The sequence below is a fragment of the Psittacula echo genome (assembly GCF_963264785.1).
Source record: "Psittacula echo genome assembly, chromosome: 3".
Lineage (NCBI taxonomy): Eukaryota > Metazoa > Chordata > Aves > Psittaciformes > Psittacidae > Psittacula > Psittacula echo.
In genome coordinates this window covers 39198851-39217859 of record NC_137736.1, presented here as the reverse complement: position 1 = coordinate 39217859, position 19009 = coordinate 39198851, and the positions used below count along the sequence as shown (strand labels likewise).

At 38.5% G+C, this 19009-nt stretch overlaps 1 protein-coding gene across 1 annotated transcript in view; it reads right to left on the bottom strand.

The window, feature by feature from the left end:
* The window catches only part of CFAP47 (cilia and flagella associated protein 47), a gene marked incomplete at both ends in the record, with an annotated part of 327280 nt that overhangs the window by 254782 nt on the left and 53489 nt on the right, over positions 1-19009 (bottom strand). The window contains 2 exons of the mRNA XM_080613518.1: positions 4721-4821; positions 17406-17612. Coding sequence (XP_080469644.1) covers positions 4721-4821; positions 17406-17612 — 308 coding nt within the window. The remainder of the gene's footprint in view (positions 1-4720; positions 4822-17405; positions 17613-19009) is intronic.

Here is a 19009-nt window from a genome sequence, read left to right as displayed (position 1 = left end):
GATCACCATGCAGACCTCAGTTTGTGCAGTTCTGTGGGCTCACAAGATTACTTGCCCCATCTTGTCACTGTCACCTTTGCCAGAGGTTATTGCCTTTTCAGATCTGAAACTGAGTTGCTCTTTTGAACTCTTATTATATCATTCCACTAAAAATTAATCATGTTGGTAAAGAGCTACTATTTAATCTGTTTTACTACCCCTATTTGTCTTGGTAAACCACGTATTTTCTTGGTAAATTTATCTTAGAGAATGACACATAAACATTAGCAGATCTGCAAGAGTAGAATACTAACAGTGAATGAAACAGCAGCAACTTCAGCTGTTCTAACTTCCTAGTTAGAAAAGTAGCAGCTGAAAGAAGAGAGATGTCAACAGACTCAGATACTAGTCATCTGACAACCTTACAGAGGATCTATTACTCTTAGTTCCTATGGAACAGCACCTTAACTGAGGCCCCACTGACAATGGTTAGATTTATACAGTACTCCATAAATGCATTATAAATGTGGAAGTCTAACCAGAGCATACAACTAGACATTTGCAGAATACAGCATATTTCGGGGCCCCTCACTATAAGAGAGATATTGAGTTGCTGAAGCGGGTCCAGAGAAGGATGGAAAAGCTGGTGAAGGGTCTGGAGAATAAGTCTTATGAGGAATGGCTGAGGGAACTGGGGCTGTTTAGTCTGGAGAAGGCTCAGGAGGGACCTTACCGCTCTCTACAACTACCTGAACAGAGGTTGCATGAGGTGGGTGTTGCTCTCTTCTCTCAGGTAACAAGTGATAGGCCAAGAGATAACAGCCTCAAGCTGCAGCAGGAGAGGTTTAGGTTGGATATATGGAAAAATTTCTTCACCAAAGGGGTGATCAGACATTGGAACAGGCTGCCCAGGGAAGTGGTGGAGTCACCATCCTGGAAGTGTTCAAAAACTATGTAGATGAGGCCGTTAGTAATATGGCAGTCCTGGGGTAAAGGCTGGACTTGATGATCTTAACTGTCTTTTCCAACCTAGTAGTTGAATCTAGATTTACAGATGTATATGGTTGGTGTCCTGGGTTCAGCAGTAGCAGTCATTTTTCTCCTTCTTAGCTGGTGCAGTGCTGTGGTTTTGACTTTCGGCCTGGGGACAGCGCTGATAACACTGATGTTTTTAGTTGTTGCTAAGTCATGTTTACTCTGACCAAGGACTTTCTGAGTCTCATGCTCTGCCAGGGAGGAGGGGAAGCTGGGAGGAAGCAGAGACAGGACACCTAACGCAAACTAGCCAAAGAGGTATTCCATAACACAGAACGTCATGCCCAGTATATAAACTGGGGTCTGTCACCTGGAAGGGTTAGATCACTGCTCGGTCGGGCTGGGTGTCGGTCAGCAGGTGGTGAGCGGTTGTATTCTCTTTTCCTTGTTATTTCCCTTATCATTATTATTATTGGTTGTAGCAGCAGTGATTTGTGTTATACCTTAGTTACTGGACTGCTCTTATCTTAACCTGTGGGAGTTACATTCTTTCGTTTCTCCTCCCAGTCCCTCCGGGGGGGGGGGGGAGGGGAAAGGGGGAAGTGAGACAGAGACTGCGTGGTTCTGATTTACGGCTGGGCTTAAACCATGACAGTTCTTTTTGGCGCCCAACATGGGGCTGGTGTAGCTGCTGTGCTTGGAGCTGGAGTAGCTGCACTGTCTGCTGCAGTTGGAGTTTGTGTAGCTGCTGTACTTGTCACTGGGGTTGGTGTAGCTGCTGTGCTTGGAGCTGGAGTAGCTGCACTGTCTGCTGCGGTCGGAGTTTGAGTAGCCGCTGTACTTGTTGCAGGGGCTGGTGCAGCTGCGGTATCTGTTGTCAGGGTTTGGGTAGCTGCTGTACTTGTAGCGAAAAAAAACTTTTGGGTAGCTGCTGTACTTGTAGCGAAAAAAAACTGTCATGGTTTAAGCCCAGATGTAAATCAGAACCATGCAGTTTCTGTCTCACTTCCCCTCTTCCCCCCCCCACCCCCGCTCCTGGAGGCATGGGGACGAGAATCAAAAGAATGTAACTCCCACGGGTTGAGATAAGAACAATCCAGTAACTAAGGTATAACACAAACTGCTACTTCTACCACCAATAATAATAATGATAAGGGAAATAACAAGGGAAGAGAATACAACCGCTCACCACCTGCCGACCGATACCCAGCCCGACCCGAGCAGTGATCTAACCCTTCTGGGTAACTGCCTCCAGTTTATATACTCGGCATGACCTGCTGTGGTATGGAATACCTCTTTGGCTCGTTTGGGTCAGGTGTCCTGTCTCTGCTTCCTCCCAGCTTCCCCTCCTCCCTGGCAGAGCATGAGGCTCAGAAAGTGCTTGGTCAGAGTAAACATGACTTAGCAACAACTAAAAACATCAGCGTTATCAGCGCTGTTCCCAGGCCGAAAGTCAAAACCACAGTGCTGCACCAGCTACTAAGAAGAAGAAAAACTGACTGCTACTGCTGAACCCAGGACAGTTGGTTAGTTCATACCTACAGAAACAATGCCTTTCTTTGCAACAAATGCCTTAGGTTTGTGTAGTATTAATTGTTCTGCTGGCTTCTCTGTGGACATGTTATTGCAAATAGGACCTTGATATTGTTTGGGTTTTTTGGTTTTAGGGGCTTCTTGGAGGGTTTTTTGGTTTTGTTTTTTAGTGGTCTGACTGGTTTCCCATAAACATAATCTGCTAACAGGAAGGACAGTCTTTACTTGCATCTATATGCTAGGCCAGGTTTCCCATGGTGTCACAGGAGAGAATAGCCTTTCCAGTATTCATTGATTATACATACAAAAGCATTGTTTACAGATGTGAAAAATGCCTTTTTAAAACAATAAGCTGAAAAACAGTTGCAACATCTCAAAGTGTTTAAAAGGAACAGTTGCACTCTACCTGATTTGGAATCTTCATAGCTTGTGTCAGTGGTTGCACAAAAGGTACTTGAGGAAATACTACGGGCAGGTGATTGTGAAGTAAGAAATGGAAGCAGAACAACTTCACTACTGTGGCCTTTGCTGTCTATAAAACAAGATTACAAGCTGCATTTGAGCAAACATATTTTATTGTCTCTGTGCTCTAATAGTTTATAAACAGATATCTGCTTCCATATTTTTCTACTTTGTTCTTCAGTTTAACAAGTAACAGCTCTCATTTGACTCATGATGAAAACCTTATATTGGTCATTAGACCTGATACAAAAAGAAAAAAACAACTTTCATAGTTTTTTTCTATTAACTGTATATTTTACAGCCTGGGTCTCCACACTTGCTGAAAAACACCTATCAGAAAAGACCTAATTCAAGAATTCTAAGTCATGAACAAAACATTCTTAAGGAATTTTTGGTCACAGCTCTGTAATGAGTCTCCGCATACTATTATCAAGCTCTTTCAGACTCAACAACACATATTTTGCAAACTCAAATGTATGCTTTATCAATCCATCAGGTCTGTCAGAACATATGTCAGCCTTTGAAATGATTAGAGGACCCTATTCTAGCTATCTCTGATGTCAGTGTCCAGAAAAAAAGAGTAGAAGAGGAACCCAGTGTAATTTTTAGAGAAGTAAATGCACCAGTAACAGAAGGAAGAGCTCTGTATGATTTTCTTTAATTTCTGATTACTGGCACTGTTATTAGCACGATTCGGAGCAAATAACACAAGAGCAATCTGCCAGATATGTGGAAGCAAAGCCTCCCTGAATAGCTTTCCAAGCCACTGTGTTGTACAGGTATGGTTTGGTCACATTAAATAATCTATACAAAACCCACAAAATAGACTCAAGCAATTTAGTGGAAGCGACTTGCTTCAAAACTGATAGTGGGACCAAACCAATAGGCAATCAATACAGGACAGAAATATCCATTAGTAATGGGAGATCAGTTCTTCTAAAGTCATTACTTCATTTTTGGTTTAATGCTCAAGGGAAACCTATAAAGCATCTTCAAAAGACAAGCTGCAAAAATGAGCTATTGATCACAGAAAAAACAAACAAACACACACATTCATGAGAGATAACATTTTCTCCCTTCCTATCTTCATTTAATTGTACTATAATCCATGAATGATATATTACCTATACCTATATTATATATGAAAAAAAATATATATGTATATCATTACCTGTCTTCTTGCTAACCCCTTTTTCACCTTCAAAGTACAAACTCTCTTTACTCTTAGATAGCCTAAGTAACACACTTAAAATATTTTTAATCTCTGATCACAAGCTTTTATTGGGCATAAAAATATGACTTTACTCTCCAGCCTTCAAGGACAGTCATTAAAAAAACCTGAAAACTATTCCCAACAGGCAAATAACAATCACTTTTTATCATAACGTTGTGTGGCCTTCTATTCTGCTTTCTTCAATACATATCCAACTGTTGTCCTAGGAATAACTGAGGATCACTATCAATGCCATTTTAATTATATTAATTTATTCATCATTGGGCTGCTTTCTCTACTCATACTTTAAAAACTTCATAAAACATTCTGTCGGATTTAGGTTTGCCCAATATTTTTCAATAAACATTACCTATGTTTTCCTCATTTTCAACAATAAAACAGAAGCTATTAAACTGCTTTAAAAGTTTAATTGTATTATCCCCTTGTAATTAATGATGAAAAATACTATGTTAATGATAACATCCCTATTATACTAAAAACATTGCTAATATCACTGGGCATGATATAAGTTTAAGAAGTAGAGTGTTAACTGCTTACCGCTTCTCAAGATAATTTGTTCATCAGAGCAGTTAATTGCAAAATACGGATATAAAGTAAGAAGGCAATTCTCTGCTGTTGCAGCAACTTGAATTTTGAACCTGTTCAAAATAAAATACAAAACCAATAGTTTCTATTTAGCTTTGGTAATTGAGATATTTCAGCACAAGAATTTAAGAGACAGAATTAAGGTGTCCAGACAGTTCTGCACAATTCTATTCTGGTTCAGTAGGAGAATACACAGATAGGACTGCACATGCAAATATAGTGAAGACTATTAAAGCATGTCCACTTCATAGTTTTACTATGAGCATGAATGTATTATTAATCTGAAAGTTCAAGAGCTAGCAGAGATTTCATTAAATAAATAACCTAAATAACCTCTGACTCTCTGAAAAGAAAAAAGAATTAAAATTACAGCTGACATTTATGAGGAGACAGCTAACTTGCTAAATATATCCTATAACTTTTGATAGGGGAAGTTTTCTTGAAAAGTAATTCCTACTTTGATTTAACATTCTATAAGACTTTACTGAAATATCAAAATAAATATTTTGAAATTAATAGATTCAACTTACAAACAATGAGATATTGACTGCAATTGCTAGAATGTAATAGAAATTAATGTACATGCTCCAGTGTTCACTAGTGTGAATACATTATTATGGCCATAGCCATATTAATGTGCGACAATCCACCTTATAACCTTTTTTCATACATCCCCTCAGTTTCTCAGGGTGCAATCAACGTGCAAATTATTGCCAACAATGGATCCCTGTTAGCTATTTGCATTTATGTTCTTAACTCACTGCAACTGACAGATAATTCAACTGAGCTTTGTCCTATGTTACTACACAGCTGGTTTTTTACTACACATTAACTTATTAACTAACATTAATATTCATGAACTGTTTAGTCTAAGTTGTCAAAATAGAAAGAAAAATGTATTTTAACAATTCAAACAGCATGCTGATATTCGTCTTGCTTTGGTATATTAAGAATTACGCATATTGAAAATACACATTGCACAGAAGAAAAGAATATGTTTTCTATTATTTAAATTACATATTGAATGATAATTTCCTATTTAATGTAAATTTAGATTAATAGTAAAAGATATCAAGAGACCTTACAGACTTATTTATATGATGCAATTAGTTTCTGCTTTGATATAGTATATAATAATAATCAAGGAAAACAGAAATGTTTTAAAAGTCACTGGTTTTACAAGAGAAAGTAACTTTTCTTTCCTCTTTCACACTTCTCTCTCCATATACAACATTCTTAGATACTGCTTTCAGAGGAATTTTATTAAATAAAGAAAGGCTCCAACAAAATCCATAGCTATGTTTCTTATTTGTAAATATTCACATTTGGATTTCAATTTCATAGCTAACTGTTATTTAAAACAATAATCCAGCTCTGCAATTTTTGGGTTGTTTGTAGGACATGTGAATCCTATTGGAACTTGGCTGGGAGTGGGGCAAGGGCCGTAGCCAGTTTCACCTTTTAGCATAGCAATTCTTTTAGCTAACTTCCTGCTTTCTGCTTTTATTCAGCAAAAATCTCAGCAACAGGACATCAGCAGGACAGATGGCTGTGAAAGATACACCTATATGTATGAAATGTACATTTGTACATGCTCACGCCAGATGTCAGAGCACTTTTTCTTTTTCTACCTTCATCAAGCCGTTTGAAGACAAACAGGGTCAATAACACAGAGTTCACCAACTTCTAACTCATTACATTACTGTGACAAACAACAATTCTCACTACTCTGCAGGCATACATTAGGTTAACTTCAGACAACAGAATTGAGGCAGGGGTGGAAGAAAGCTGTACGAATGTTAATAAAAGACATAGCTCTCCAGTTATATGAAAGCAACTGAATGTCTGTATTATTGAGCTCAGTCAACTTTCCAATTTTTTGGTGTGGGGTAAACACCTCAGCTATCTCCATCCTAAATGCTTACTTGAGATTTGGGCATATGCCAAATCTTCATTCCTGCTCTGATTTGCACAGTAACAAAACAGAAATTGTGCTTGAGAACAACTGTAGTACATCGTGAACTACTTACCAAATGCAATAGGTGATACTACTCAAAGCAAACAACCTAGAATATAAAGAACCGCCATTGCTACAGAACATCTGTGTACAAATGAATGTCTCAGACCTCAAAATGCCACTGCAAAAGAAGCTCCTCCCTGCTTCATCCAGCTAGCAATCCAACAAAGGCAGGTCTCCTCGGCTACTGTGGTATTATAGTAAGAGAAATTAATACACCCAGCCAATAGCAAATGCATATATTAATAACTGAGAAATTTAGAAGCTTCAGAGTGTTTATAACATGATAAAAGATTGGATGGTAAAGCACCTGTGCTGGCTGAGCATGAGCTGTGAAGCAACATCAGGAACCTGCAAGTGATAGTCATGAGTAACTGCTACAGGCAACAAAGAACACCATTTACCAACCTAACCTTTCATCTAGGGAGGTTTGCTGCTTGCCTATGGCTTTGATGGAGGATGCTTTTGAGAGACTGATGCAACTTTCTGACCCTTTGCCCTGCCACACTTCCAGATAAGTACCAGTGAAGCTGATGGGGAACAGCTGACCTGGAACATATCAGACATGACTGCATGGCCTTGGGAGCAACAATAAGGGAATGGGGCACAGGTGGTCTTCAATCATGTTGGTGAGAAAAAAGAGCTTAAGGATGAGCAGATGGATTCTGCAAGTCAACAACTGGTTCTGCAGCTGATATTGACAGCAAGGATTTAGCTCTTGTGACCATGGGTTTACAGTAGCTGCAGTGACTATGATTCAGAATTCTGAAAGGAAGGAACAAGGCAAAAAGCCATTATCACAACCCTGGAATTCCGAAGAGCAGACTTTGGCCAGCAAAGAGCCACAAGGATGAAGGGACTGAAGAACCTGCCATAAGGGGAGAGACAATTGTGAGTGTTCAGCCTGGAGAAGGCTCAGGAGGATCTTATCTACATGTATAAATACCTGATTTGAGGGAATAAACAAGATGGAGCCAAACTCAGCTATTTTCAGTGACAGTATAAAAGGCAATGGGTACAAATTGAAAACACAGGGTTACAATAATAATATAATGTAAAATAATAATATAATATAATGCTTAATAAAGTGAAATATTTGTGATCTACATGAACCATTATTGCCACTGCCATTCCACTGTTTATTCTCTAATGCATATTTCCAAAGAACACAAAACTGGAAAATGGCCATTAAATATGTTGTTTACCAACATTAGAAACCTGCTGATCATCAAAAACTAAGGTTCCAACTATGATGAAAAAAAAAAAAAAAAAAGCCATCCAACACTCTATATAAATGCAATTTGTTTATTTCTTTTAAATTAACGCTAATTATTTTGGTTTTGTTGTTTTGTTTGGGTGTTTGTATTTTTTTTTTTTTGCTTTAATGTTTGTGAAAAGAAAAAAGAACCTGAATCAAAACATTTCATCCTTTTTATTTTGCTCTATAGCATTTCAGACATTTTCTAAATAGAAACAAGTGATTTGTCTTCCATCAGTGTATCCCAAATGCTCTAGAAATACAGGCACAGTTAAATAACCCTTCAACAGTATTAACAGATGCAGCATATAGAATCATAGAATCATAAGAATAGTTACGGTTGGAAAGGATCTTAAGATCATCTAGTACCAACCCCCCTGCCATGGACCACTAACAGTTTCCAAAGAAAAAGAATCCAAAACCATTAGGATCTAACTGACAAATTTCTTTAACAACACTGCTTGGGTAAATTACAAAAATATTTAAGGGACACTCGCACTGCTAGTTTAGGAAACAAAACATACTGCTTGTGGAATTGATTAGCCTAAAGGAAACAATGTGAGTGTGAGGCATTTTACAGGTCTTTAAGACAAAGGAATAACCTAGTAGCAGGGAAAAAGAAGGTGTAATTTAAAAATAAATAAATAAATAAATAAATAAAGACCTGCCCTCCTCCTTCCCCACAAAAAAAAATCCTTGCACAGATCCAGAGATGACAGAACTGGAATGGAGAGAAAAAGATGACCCATGCAAGCTCTGCCACTTCTATTCACAAATGAAGAGTTCCCCAACACTGAGGAGCCTTTATCCTTTGCAGCAGGAGCTCAGGCTTCCACAGCAATCAAAATAATATAATACTGAACAATGACAGGCACATGATTTCACATGATATACAAGACTTTTAGCTGGGAAAACAGCCATCTTTTTTCTAGTAGCAGCAATAATGTCAGTTTTTTATTCAGGAATAACAGACATTTCAGTTGGCAGGGACCATCAAACAGTAGAAAGGCACAAGCACAGAAAAGAACATGAGTGATTAATGAGTTTGAGCCATCCTGATGTTCAAAAGCAATCCCAACTGTCTGATGTAAAATGCCAATATATTATTAGGTCAGATGAATGCAGCAAACAAGCACGCAAATATCAAGAACTCAAATGTTTTCTAACTCCCTGCTCTCTCCAAATTTAAATGATATTAAAAGAAATTGACAGCCCTTATTCTTTAAGATATGCCAGCAGAATACATGCATTTGACATTTGAAAGCAGTGGTATTAAAGAGCTGCACGGTTTAGGCACATTTCCCAACAGCAAAAGGGAAAAAACTCTTTCCCTCTATGAGACAGAGATCTCACTTCATAACTGGGTACCTTTTAGTGATGGTGTCTCAGCTACATTATGTCCTCGACTTCTGACATTCCAACCACAAAACACAAATAACATCAGAAATTTAATGGGTTTCCCCAGGTTCCCGGTGGGAGAGGAAAAGAAAATGGAGAACTGAAGAACATGGGAGGCAAAGACTTCAGCACACTTCTGTCACCAATGATCACAGCAATTCAGCTACACAGCACATGTGGGGCTTTTTTGTTACTTTGGTGCCCAAAGCACCATTTTCTTTGATTGTATAACAAAACATGTACCTGTTGTTTACTACTTATTTTTCCACAAAGAATAAGTTAAATGTAATTTCATTCAGGATGGCAGAAACCATTTTTTCCTGTTAAACTATTTATCTAATCAGCAAATTAAAAAATATAATAACAATTAAAGAACAAGTATGAAAACATGCCATGTTTGCAGAGGCTTTTTTTGGTTTATTTTTTCAAGTTTAAGGAAATAAGTGCCATAGCTGAATATTTCTTCCCATTTATTAAGTACTTGCTTAATACATTCTTGAATTTTCTGTTATCTTTTACTTCCGTATTACTATCAGCCCCATACAGGGATATGCCATTTATTCTGCTTTGGAGTCAAAGAAGCAAAAAGGAAGAATAGAGATTAAAAATAACATTAAAAATAAACTGCAAATTCTTATTAAAGGCAGTCACTAAATAAATATTAATGCATTTTCTCAGGAACTATTTAATGGAATTTGTGCACACAGTCAATTACTTGCACAAATGACAACCATGTATCTCAAGTTTTCTTTTACAGCTACATATAGCATGAGTTTGCTACAAAACATGATTGCCTATCTTCTTTCAAATGTTTTCTGTAACGTAGACAAATTCAACAGTATCTATCCTCTATCAATGTTCACTTGATTTAAAGAAAAAAAAAGACATTATTATTTAGATGGACTTAATATGAACTATGTGAATCAATCCTACTGAAGTTTTAGACACAAAAAGCAAAACATTGCACAGCTTAAGTAAAAAAAGACCAAGACACATCATTCATCTCATCAGTACTCATGCTTTTAAATATGCCTACAATTAGTTTTGCTTAGAAGTTAAGCCTCCTCTTCTAAGTAGTTAAATACAGGACATGATATTTTACCAACATATGAAAATAAATTTTTAACTCACTTATTTACACCCCAGAACAAAGAATATGAGTAGAAGTTCAAAATTTTATTTCAAATCATTTAAAAATACATATCATTACTTTGAAAATGGAAATACAAAGAGAGAACAGCTGACAAATTAATACATCCTCTGCAACTGATGCTATGAGATTTCACAGCCTATTAAACAAACCAGGAACCTATCCAAGATCAGTTAGCTTTTATAGGTCTTATAAAAGGTTACAGTTTCATTGTTTTATCATGAAAGTTCTATAAGGCCTCAAAATCTTGCCTTCCTAAAAGATTTGTCTTCCTAGAAGACTCAAATTAACAAAATAGTTTGAATTCATTAGTTACACAGTTTGAAACAAACTGCTCGAATGCTTAGCTAATTAGTTGAATCAGGTTTGAAGTTTGAATGCATTGCATAGGTCTCCCATGGGGGAAGGGGTTGGGAAGAATGAGGATACGCAGATAAGAAGAAATTGCAGCTACAGATTACTACAGAGTGGAATATCAAAGCACATGATATTATTAACAGTAGTAACGAAACCCAAGTCTGGATAAATTATCAAATACTTCACTTAGAACAACAACAATACGGTCAGGATTAGAAAAATTAGATACTTAGACTTTCCTAATTGAAGAAAAGTATTCTTTCTGGTTATGGCTGAAAAAAAAAAGTATTATAAAAGACAATATGAATAATATTACTACACTGACTAATAGCACATATGAAATCCCTTTGTTTTGGATGGTGTGCTATCGCACCCACTTATGTGCAGGCTTTTACAGCCCACGCACGCATGCAACTGCCTGACAGGAAATCACATATGCATTGTCAAGCCAATTGTTGGTTCTATTCTGTAACAAATACCAATCTACTATGTTTTAAAATACAGCAGCAATTTTAAAATTATGTGACATTTCAGACCATGAATTCTTTTGCCTTTGCGAGCGTGGATGTCCCAGTCCTAAGGTTTAAGATTACTTTTATGACTTTTCAAAAACACATTGAGTTTGCCTTTAAATTGAAGATGATATCCTTTATTTTCTTTTAATAACAAATATAGGAAAAAAGTTTATTACACAGCAGAAAGGATTATTTCTCTGTAAAGTTTGAGAAGCTGCTAGTGCATCATATCAAAACAGTTATTATAACTAAACATTGTGCCTACTCAGAAGCATATTTAAGAACTCATCGTAAGCTTAAGTTACCCTTCTCTCATAATTACTGCAAGACTTAGCACAAATTTATGAATCACATCCCACACCATGATTAAATCTTAAAATTAAATAAAATGAATAAGAAACAGATTCCTGGCTGACAATCTATACATGAATATATTTAATACTAATACAAGGCAAGCAGCAGTAACTGAAAGGTACACAACCCTTGCATCAAAATATATAAAATTTAGTTTTACACACAGTAAAAAGTCCATTCTAAGCTGTATGATGGAGATACATAACCCTCGAAATAGTTGTTTACACCAAAATAGTAACTGCAGGTACTACTTTTAATCACAACAATACTTATCTTTCCTTATCATGTATACACCCGTTCATGCCACCAAGGGAAGAGATGAACAAAGAGAAAAAAGCTGAAAATGGTTATTTTTGCACAGAACATGCAATAACAGATTTGATCTCCATTTACTAGGGGCAGAGGGACCTTATAGAATCATAGAATAGCTAGGGTTGGAAAGGACCTTAAGATCATCTAGTTCCAAATCCCCTGCCATGGGCAGGGACACCTCACACTAAACCATGACACCCAAGGCCTCATCCAACCTGGCCTTGAACACCGCCAAGGATGGAGCATTCACAATCTCCCTGGGCAACCCATTCCAGTGCCTCACCACCCTCACAGTAAAGAATTTCTCCCTTATATCAAATCTAAACTTCCCCTGTTTAGGTTTTAACCCATTGTCCCTTGTCCTGTGACTACAGTCCCTGATGAATAGTCCATCCTCAGCATCCCTGTAGGCCCCCTTCAGATAGCGGAAGGCTGCTAGGAGGTCTTCATGCAGCCTTCTCTTCTCCAGGCTGAACAGCCCCAACTTTCTCACCCTATCTTCATACGGCAGGTGCTCCAGTCCCCTGATCATCCTCGTGGCCCTCCTCTGGACTTGTTCCAACAATTCCATGTCCTTTTTATGTTGAGGACACCAGAACTGTACACAATACTCCAAGTGAGGTCTCACAAGAGCAGAGTAGAGGGGCAGGACCACCTCCTTCGACCTGCTGATCACGCTCCTCTTGATGCAGCCCAGGATGCGGTTGGCTTTCTGAGCTGCGAGTGCACACTGCCGGCTCATGTTCATTTTCTCATCGACCAACATCCCCAAGTCCGTCTCTGCAGGGCTGCTCTGAATCTCTTCTCCACCCAGCCTGTAGCTGTGCCCAGGATTGCTCCCACCCAGGTGGAGGACCTTGCACTTGGCATGGTTAAACTTCATAAGGCTGGCATCAGCCCACCTCACAAGTGTGTCGAGGTCCCTCTGGATGGCATTCCTTCCCTCCAGTGTATCAACCGAACCACACAGCTTGGTGTCATCGGCAAACTTGCTGAGGGCGCACTCAATCCCACTGTCCATGTCACCGACAAAGATGTTGAACAAGACCGGTCCCAACACCGATCCCTGAGGGACACCACTCGTTACCGATCTCCAGACGGATATTGAGCCATTGACCACAACTCTTTGAGTGCAGCCATCCAGCCAGTTCTTTATCCACTCACTGCTCCACCTATCAAATTGATGTCTCTCCAATTTAGAGACAAGGATGTCATGTGGGACAGTGTCGAACGCTTTGCACAAATCCAGGTAGATGATGTCAACTGCTCTACCCCTGTCCGTCAGTTTCGTAGCCCCATCATAGAAGGCCACCAAATTGGTCAGGCAGGATTTCCCCTTAGTGAAGCCATGCTGCCTGTCACCAACCACCTCCTTGTTTTCCATGTGCCTTAGCATGCCTTCCAGGAGATGGATTTCGTCAGGTCCCATGGACTTGTGTACATTTAGGTTTTTAAGATGGTCTTGAACCAGATCCTCTCCTACAGCGGGCCTAAGGTCTTCATTCTTACAGTCCCTGCGTCCGCCTTCCAAGACTTGGGTGGTGCAGTCGGAGCCTTTGCCAGTGAAGACCGAGGCAAAGAAGTCATTAAGAACCTCAGCCTTCTCCAAATCCTGGGTAGCCAGTTCTCCCGATATCTTCTGGAGGGGGCCTATGTTGTCCCTACTCTGTCTTTGATTTGCTACGTACCTATAGAATCCCTTCCTGTTATCCTTAACATCCCTAGCGAAGTTGAATTCTAACTGAACCTTAGCTTTCATAACCTGGTCCCTAGCTTCCCGGACAGCATCCCTGTATTCTTCCCAGGCCGCCTGTCCCTGTTTCCACCTTCTATAAGCCTCTTTTCTCCTTTGAATTTCCCTGAGCAGCTCCTTATCCATTCAAGGAGGTCTCCTGGCCCTCCTGCTGCATTTCCTTCTACTTGGGATGCAACACTCCTGAGCTTGTAGCAGGTGATCCTTGAAGAACAACCAACAGTCTTGGGCCCCCTGCCCTCTAGGGCTGTACCCCATGGAACCTTACTGAGCAGGTTCCTGAAGAGGGCAAAGTCTGCTCTCTTGAAGTCCAGGGCAGTGAGCTTGCTGCACACTCTTCTCACTGTCCCGAGGATCTCAAATTTGACCATCTCGTGGTCGCTGCAACCAAGGCTGCCCCTGAAGCGTCACATTTCCAACAAGCCCTTCCCTCTTGGTGAGCACAAGGTCAAGCAGGGCACCTCTCCTTGTCGGCTCCTCTATTACTTGCAGAAGGAAGTTTTCTTCCACACAATCGAGGAACCTCCTGGATTGCTTGTGCCGGGACGTACCTTCACTCCAACAGATGTCAGGGTGGTTGAAGCCCCCATGAGAACAAGGGCCTGTGAGCGTGAGGCTGTTCCTATCTGTCTGTAGAGTGCTTCATCCACAGATTCCTCTTGATCAGGCGGTCTGTAACAGATCCCCACAATAATGTCCCCCATAGCTGTTCTCCCTTTAACCCTGACCCACAAGCTCTCTGTCGACTGCTCACCCGTCCCCAGACAGAGTTCCATACTCTCCAGCCTATCCTAACATAAATAGCAACTCCCTCTCTCCGCCTGCCAGGCCTGTCTTTTCCAAAGAGCCTGTAACCTTCCATTCCAACACTCCAGTCGTAGCAGCCATCCCACCATGTTTCTGTGATGCCTACTATATCATACTCCCGTAGTCGTGCACACATCTCTAATTCCTGTTGTTTGTTCCCCATGCTAAGGGTGTTTGTATAGAGGCATCTGAGCCGAGCTCCAAATGAAGCCGGCTCATTGGCTGGAGCGGCTGGAATATCTCTGCATCACTCCGAGCATTTATTATAGGTGCTGGCAACTGACTGGGTGTGTTGGGATGAAACAATGCTCCCCTCCCCCAACACATCTAGTTTAAAGAAACCTTGACCAGCCTGGCAAGCCTCCTACCTTCTGCATTGCTTTTTAACATTGTTACTTAAAAAGCAGCCTACTACTATAAAATCAAAATAAGATGTATGAATTTCACATTTGTGTATGTCTTCATCACTAAACAGTGTTTTAAAGAAATGAATTTTGGTATGAACACTGCATATAAATTGCTATCAAACCCTAGGTTTTCTGTCCTTAAGGAAATCAGGTCTAACAGGAATCGGACTGTGTAAATTCCTATTTTTCAGATGCTTATATTAAAAAAAAATTTCAGTACTTTTGAAAACTTCAAATGCTTTCTGACTGAGTGTGCAGGATTGCATCTGAGGAAATATATAAAATACACAAATAAACAACTAGCAATGGAAACCACATCTGTCCCTTATGCCTTCTCTTTCATAATTCCCACTTCTGATACTTGTCGTGGCTTAAACCTTGTCGTCAAGTCAGCCATGCAGTCCACTCCCCCCACACCTTTCTTCCCCCCTGCTCCAAGAGGGAGGAGAATTGAAAGAATGTAACTCTCATGGGTTGAGATAAGAACAGTCCAGTAACTAAGGTATAAACACAAATCACTACTGCTACCACCAATAATAATAATGATAAAAGAAATAACAAGGGAAGAGAATACAACAGCTTTCCGACCGACACCTCGCCCCCACCCAGAAGTGATCTAGCCCTTCCGGGTATACTTCTCATACAGCAAAGTGTGGTCTGAAGCCGAAATATATTCCTAGTGTACTTTTATCGATTCCTAGCATTACACATTAAAAAAAGATGAGCAATATCCATCCATGCAGTTTCCATTACCTGGCTGTTAAAATGATTCTTTTTTATCTTATACTCCAAAGAACGCCTTCACTCAGATCAGGAGCTGGCCTCCTTTTCATTCATGAACCAACTGTTTCCCTATAGAGCTAGTTAAAGATACTGCCCTGCCCCTTACAAATTCAAAAAAAAAAAAAAGAAAAAAAGAAAAATGAAAAATAAATAAAAAAAAAAGACAGAAGTATTATTACAGTAATCACTTAATAGTTCTCAATTCCTGTCTTGGAATACACACAAAGTGTAATGGTATGACAGACATTGCAGAAAGAACTAGCGATCAGGAAATGATTCAGCTGAGGATACAAACTTATAACAGGCTGTCCTGCTCTTCAAAGCTTAAAAACAGAGAACATAAATCCACAGAAAGGAAAGTTAAGTATTCAGATATAACAACAGAAGATGAGTTAAAAATGACATTTAAAAAAATAAACAAAAACATCAAAGAAATGCATATACATATGTATGTATACATATACACACACAAAAAAAGAAAAATAAAATAAAAAGGTAGCAGTAGAGTGCACAGGGAAAAAAAGACATAACATGGAGAGCAAAAGATTGAAGAATGGCACATACTGAGAGAAGGAAGGAGGAATGTCCCTTCAAAATAAGACTGGAACATGCCCTTTGCTGGTTCCTCGCAAAATGAAATTCTGATTCCCAGTATAACTCCCCTTTGAGAAGTCTCCTTCCTTTTACTCTGAGCCTCTGCTCAGGAACGAATAAACCACATGTATAAATAATAGATCACATGAATAAATTGCAAATATCCTCAATCAATCAATCAATAAACATGTACTCTTGGGCAGTTCCACATTGTACAGATAAGTCTTTAAAATAACCAGAAACTCTTACTTTGAGACAGTACTTGCTAAGTTACTCAGAGATGTCTCCTCTTGAATTCTTTGGTACCAGAGGGACAACTAAAGCTTTTGTTGGACTAATGGACTAATCCTTTGCAAGACCAAGCTCCTGCAACTTTGTAAAGATTTGCAAACAGGTGATGAGAACCACTAGCTCTTCCAGATGCCAGGGAACTCAAAACCAGTCACAAACATTGATTTAAAAAATGAAACATAGGAGAAAGTCTCAATGAAATAAAATTTCACAGTTTGGCTCAATCCAAAATCAGACAATCTTGACAGCCAGCATGGAATGTACTGGAAGATTTTAACAGGGTATTTTTCAAAAAGCAAAATATTTTATAATGGAAAACGTTGGATTTGCTGAATGAAGACCATGTCTCTCCAAAGCAATCTGAGAAGGCCGAAATAAACATCAGAATTAGCAGTAGATATAAATGGTATACAAGAACTTAAGATGGCCACTTAGATGGATCTTATCTTAGAGACCAAAGCTGAACTTTGTGGTTTTGAATTGTAATTCAGTTGGGGGAAAAAAAAAGACAGTTCTGTTTCTTTTTTTTTTTCCAGAATGACCCTTGTACGCCTTTTCCCAACCAGTATGAGTCCTGTGTCTTATATCCAATTTTGTCAGTTTAGACCATGCCCAAAATGAATTTCAATTGCACACATTACCTGTTTTCTTCTTCATCAATGAAGCAGATATTGCCTGAAAATGACACTGGCCTAGATGATATGAAGCTGATATGACAAATTAGTTCCTTATTTGTGCCATCTGAAGAAAGAACAGTATCTTGTCCTGAGAACTGTACAGAAAAAGGGTAAATCCTTTCACCATCTTCGAGTTCAACCTCTGGAAGTTCAACTTGAATTCGTGATTGCCTGAGTTAAAAACAAACAGTAGTTATGTTTGGGCTCACAGAATGACAGTAATAAAGTTAAATTCACAGATTCACACATTTATGAAACTTTTTCACAGTTACATACAGAATAATAACTTGAGTTTTGAGCTATAAATCAAGTTAAACTAAAGGATTAATATTCCTTTAGCATTTATATGCTAGCTTGTTTTCCACATGTGTCTGAGTGTTTCATACTGACCCACAATAGTTCAACATCTACATGAAGAGCAATTTCTACTAAGAGCATAAATATTACTTCCTTACCTTAGATTTCCTAAACTTAAAAATTTCACTGATATTTATTAAACTGCATTATTGCAGAACAGTTAGGGCAAGTTTTGAAATAGAAATATTAAGGGGAAATTCATGAAGATTCTTGAGATGCTCTCCCCAGTTGTGTAACTTTAAGTTTCAGTTCTAACATCAGAAGGGCAGTCAGTCCAGACCCACATGAAATCCTTTCAGTTCAGTACTGATTTACTGACATTAGAGAAATAACTTGATATTACAACTCAAACAAAATACGACAATAATAATTTTAAAGCAAATTTAATTTCATTAATGTACAGCAACTTAAGGAGATTTGCTGCAATTCTTCAGGTATTAAAATGATACCTATGTAAGCATAACAAATTAATATTATTGCTATTTAGTAATTGCAAATAGAAAAGTTGTATCTTATCCAACAAACATGTACACAAGAGTGTGTCAAAAGATTAAAATACTAAGATTTCTATCATATCAGAATAGGTGTGGTGCTGAGTTATGCTATATAATACGAAGATCACAAAAAGGTTCTCTTTTCAATTCAAGTAAAGATAAAGTGAATGATCCAAAGAAAAATTTAAAATATATGGATTGTTTATTATATTAAGTGACAGGATCAAAACATTTGTGCTCTCATCTTTGGTAGTAAAATCTTGCTTAGGAAAAGAAAAGCAAAACAATACAAAAAAGGAACCACAATCCCATCAATTGCCCAAATAACATCTAGATTTCAAAGCAGTGCTTTATAACCTATGGCGTAGAGAAACTAAAACAATAGAAAGATTTTATCAGATCACAATGCGAAAAAACAAATAAAACTATGATATTAGTGTCAGCTAAATTTAACAAAAAATCATGGTAGAACTCTCTTTTTCAGTTTTGTGCTATTCAAAGTAATTTTAAAAGCATATGACAGAGCAAATCTCTCAGAAGATGGTCACTTCATGAAGCAAGAATATTTTGGGGACAGAACATGAGTTGAATGTACAGCAATATTAGTTACATGAATTTTCTCTTAAATAGGCAGACTCCTCTACTGAGCAGGAAACCAATACTAACCTTCACTAACAGATTAATTAACTTTTTAGAAGAGAACAAAGACCAAGAATT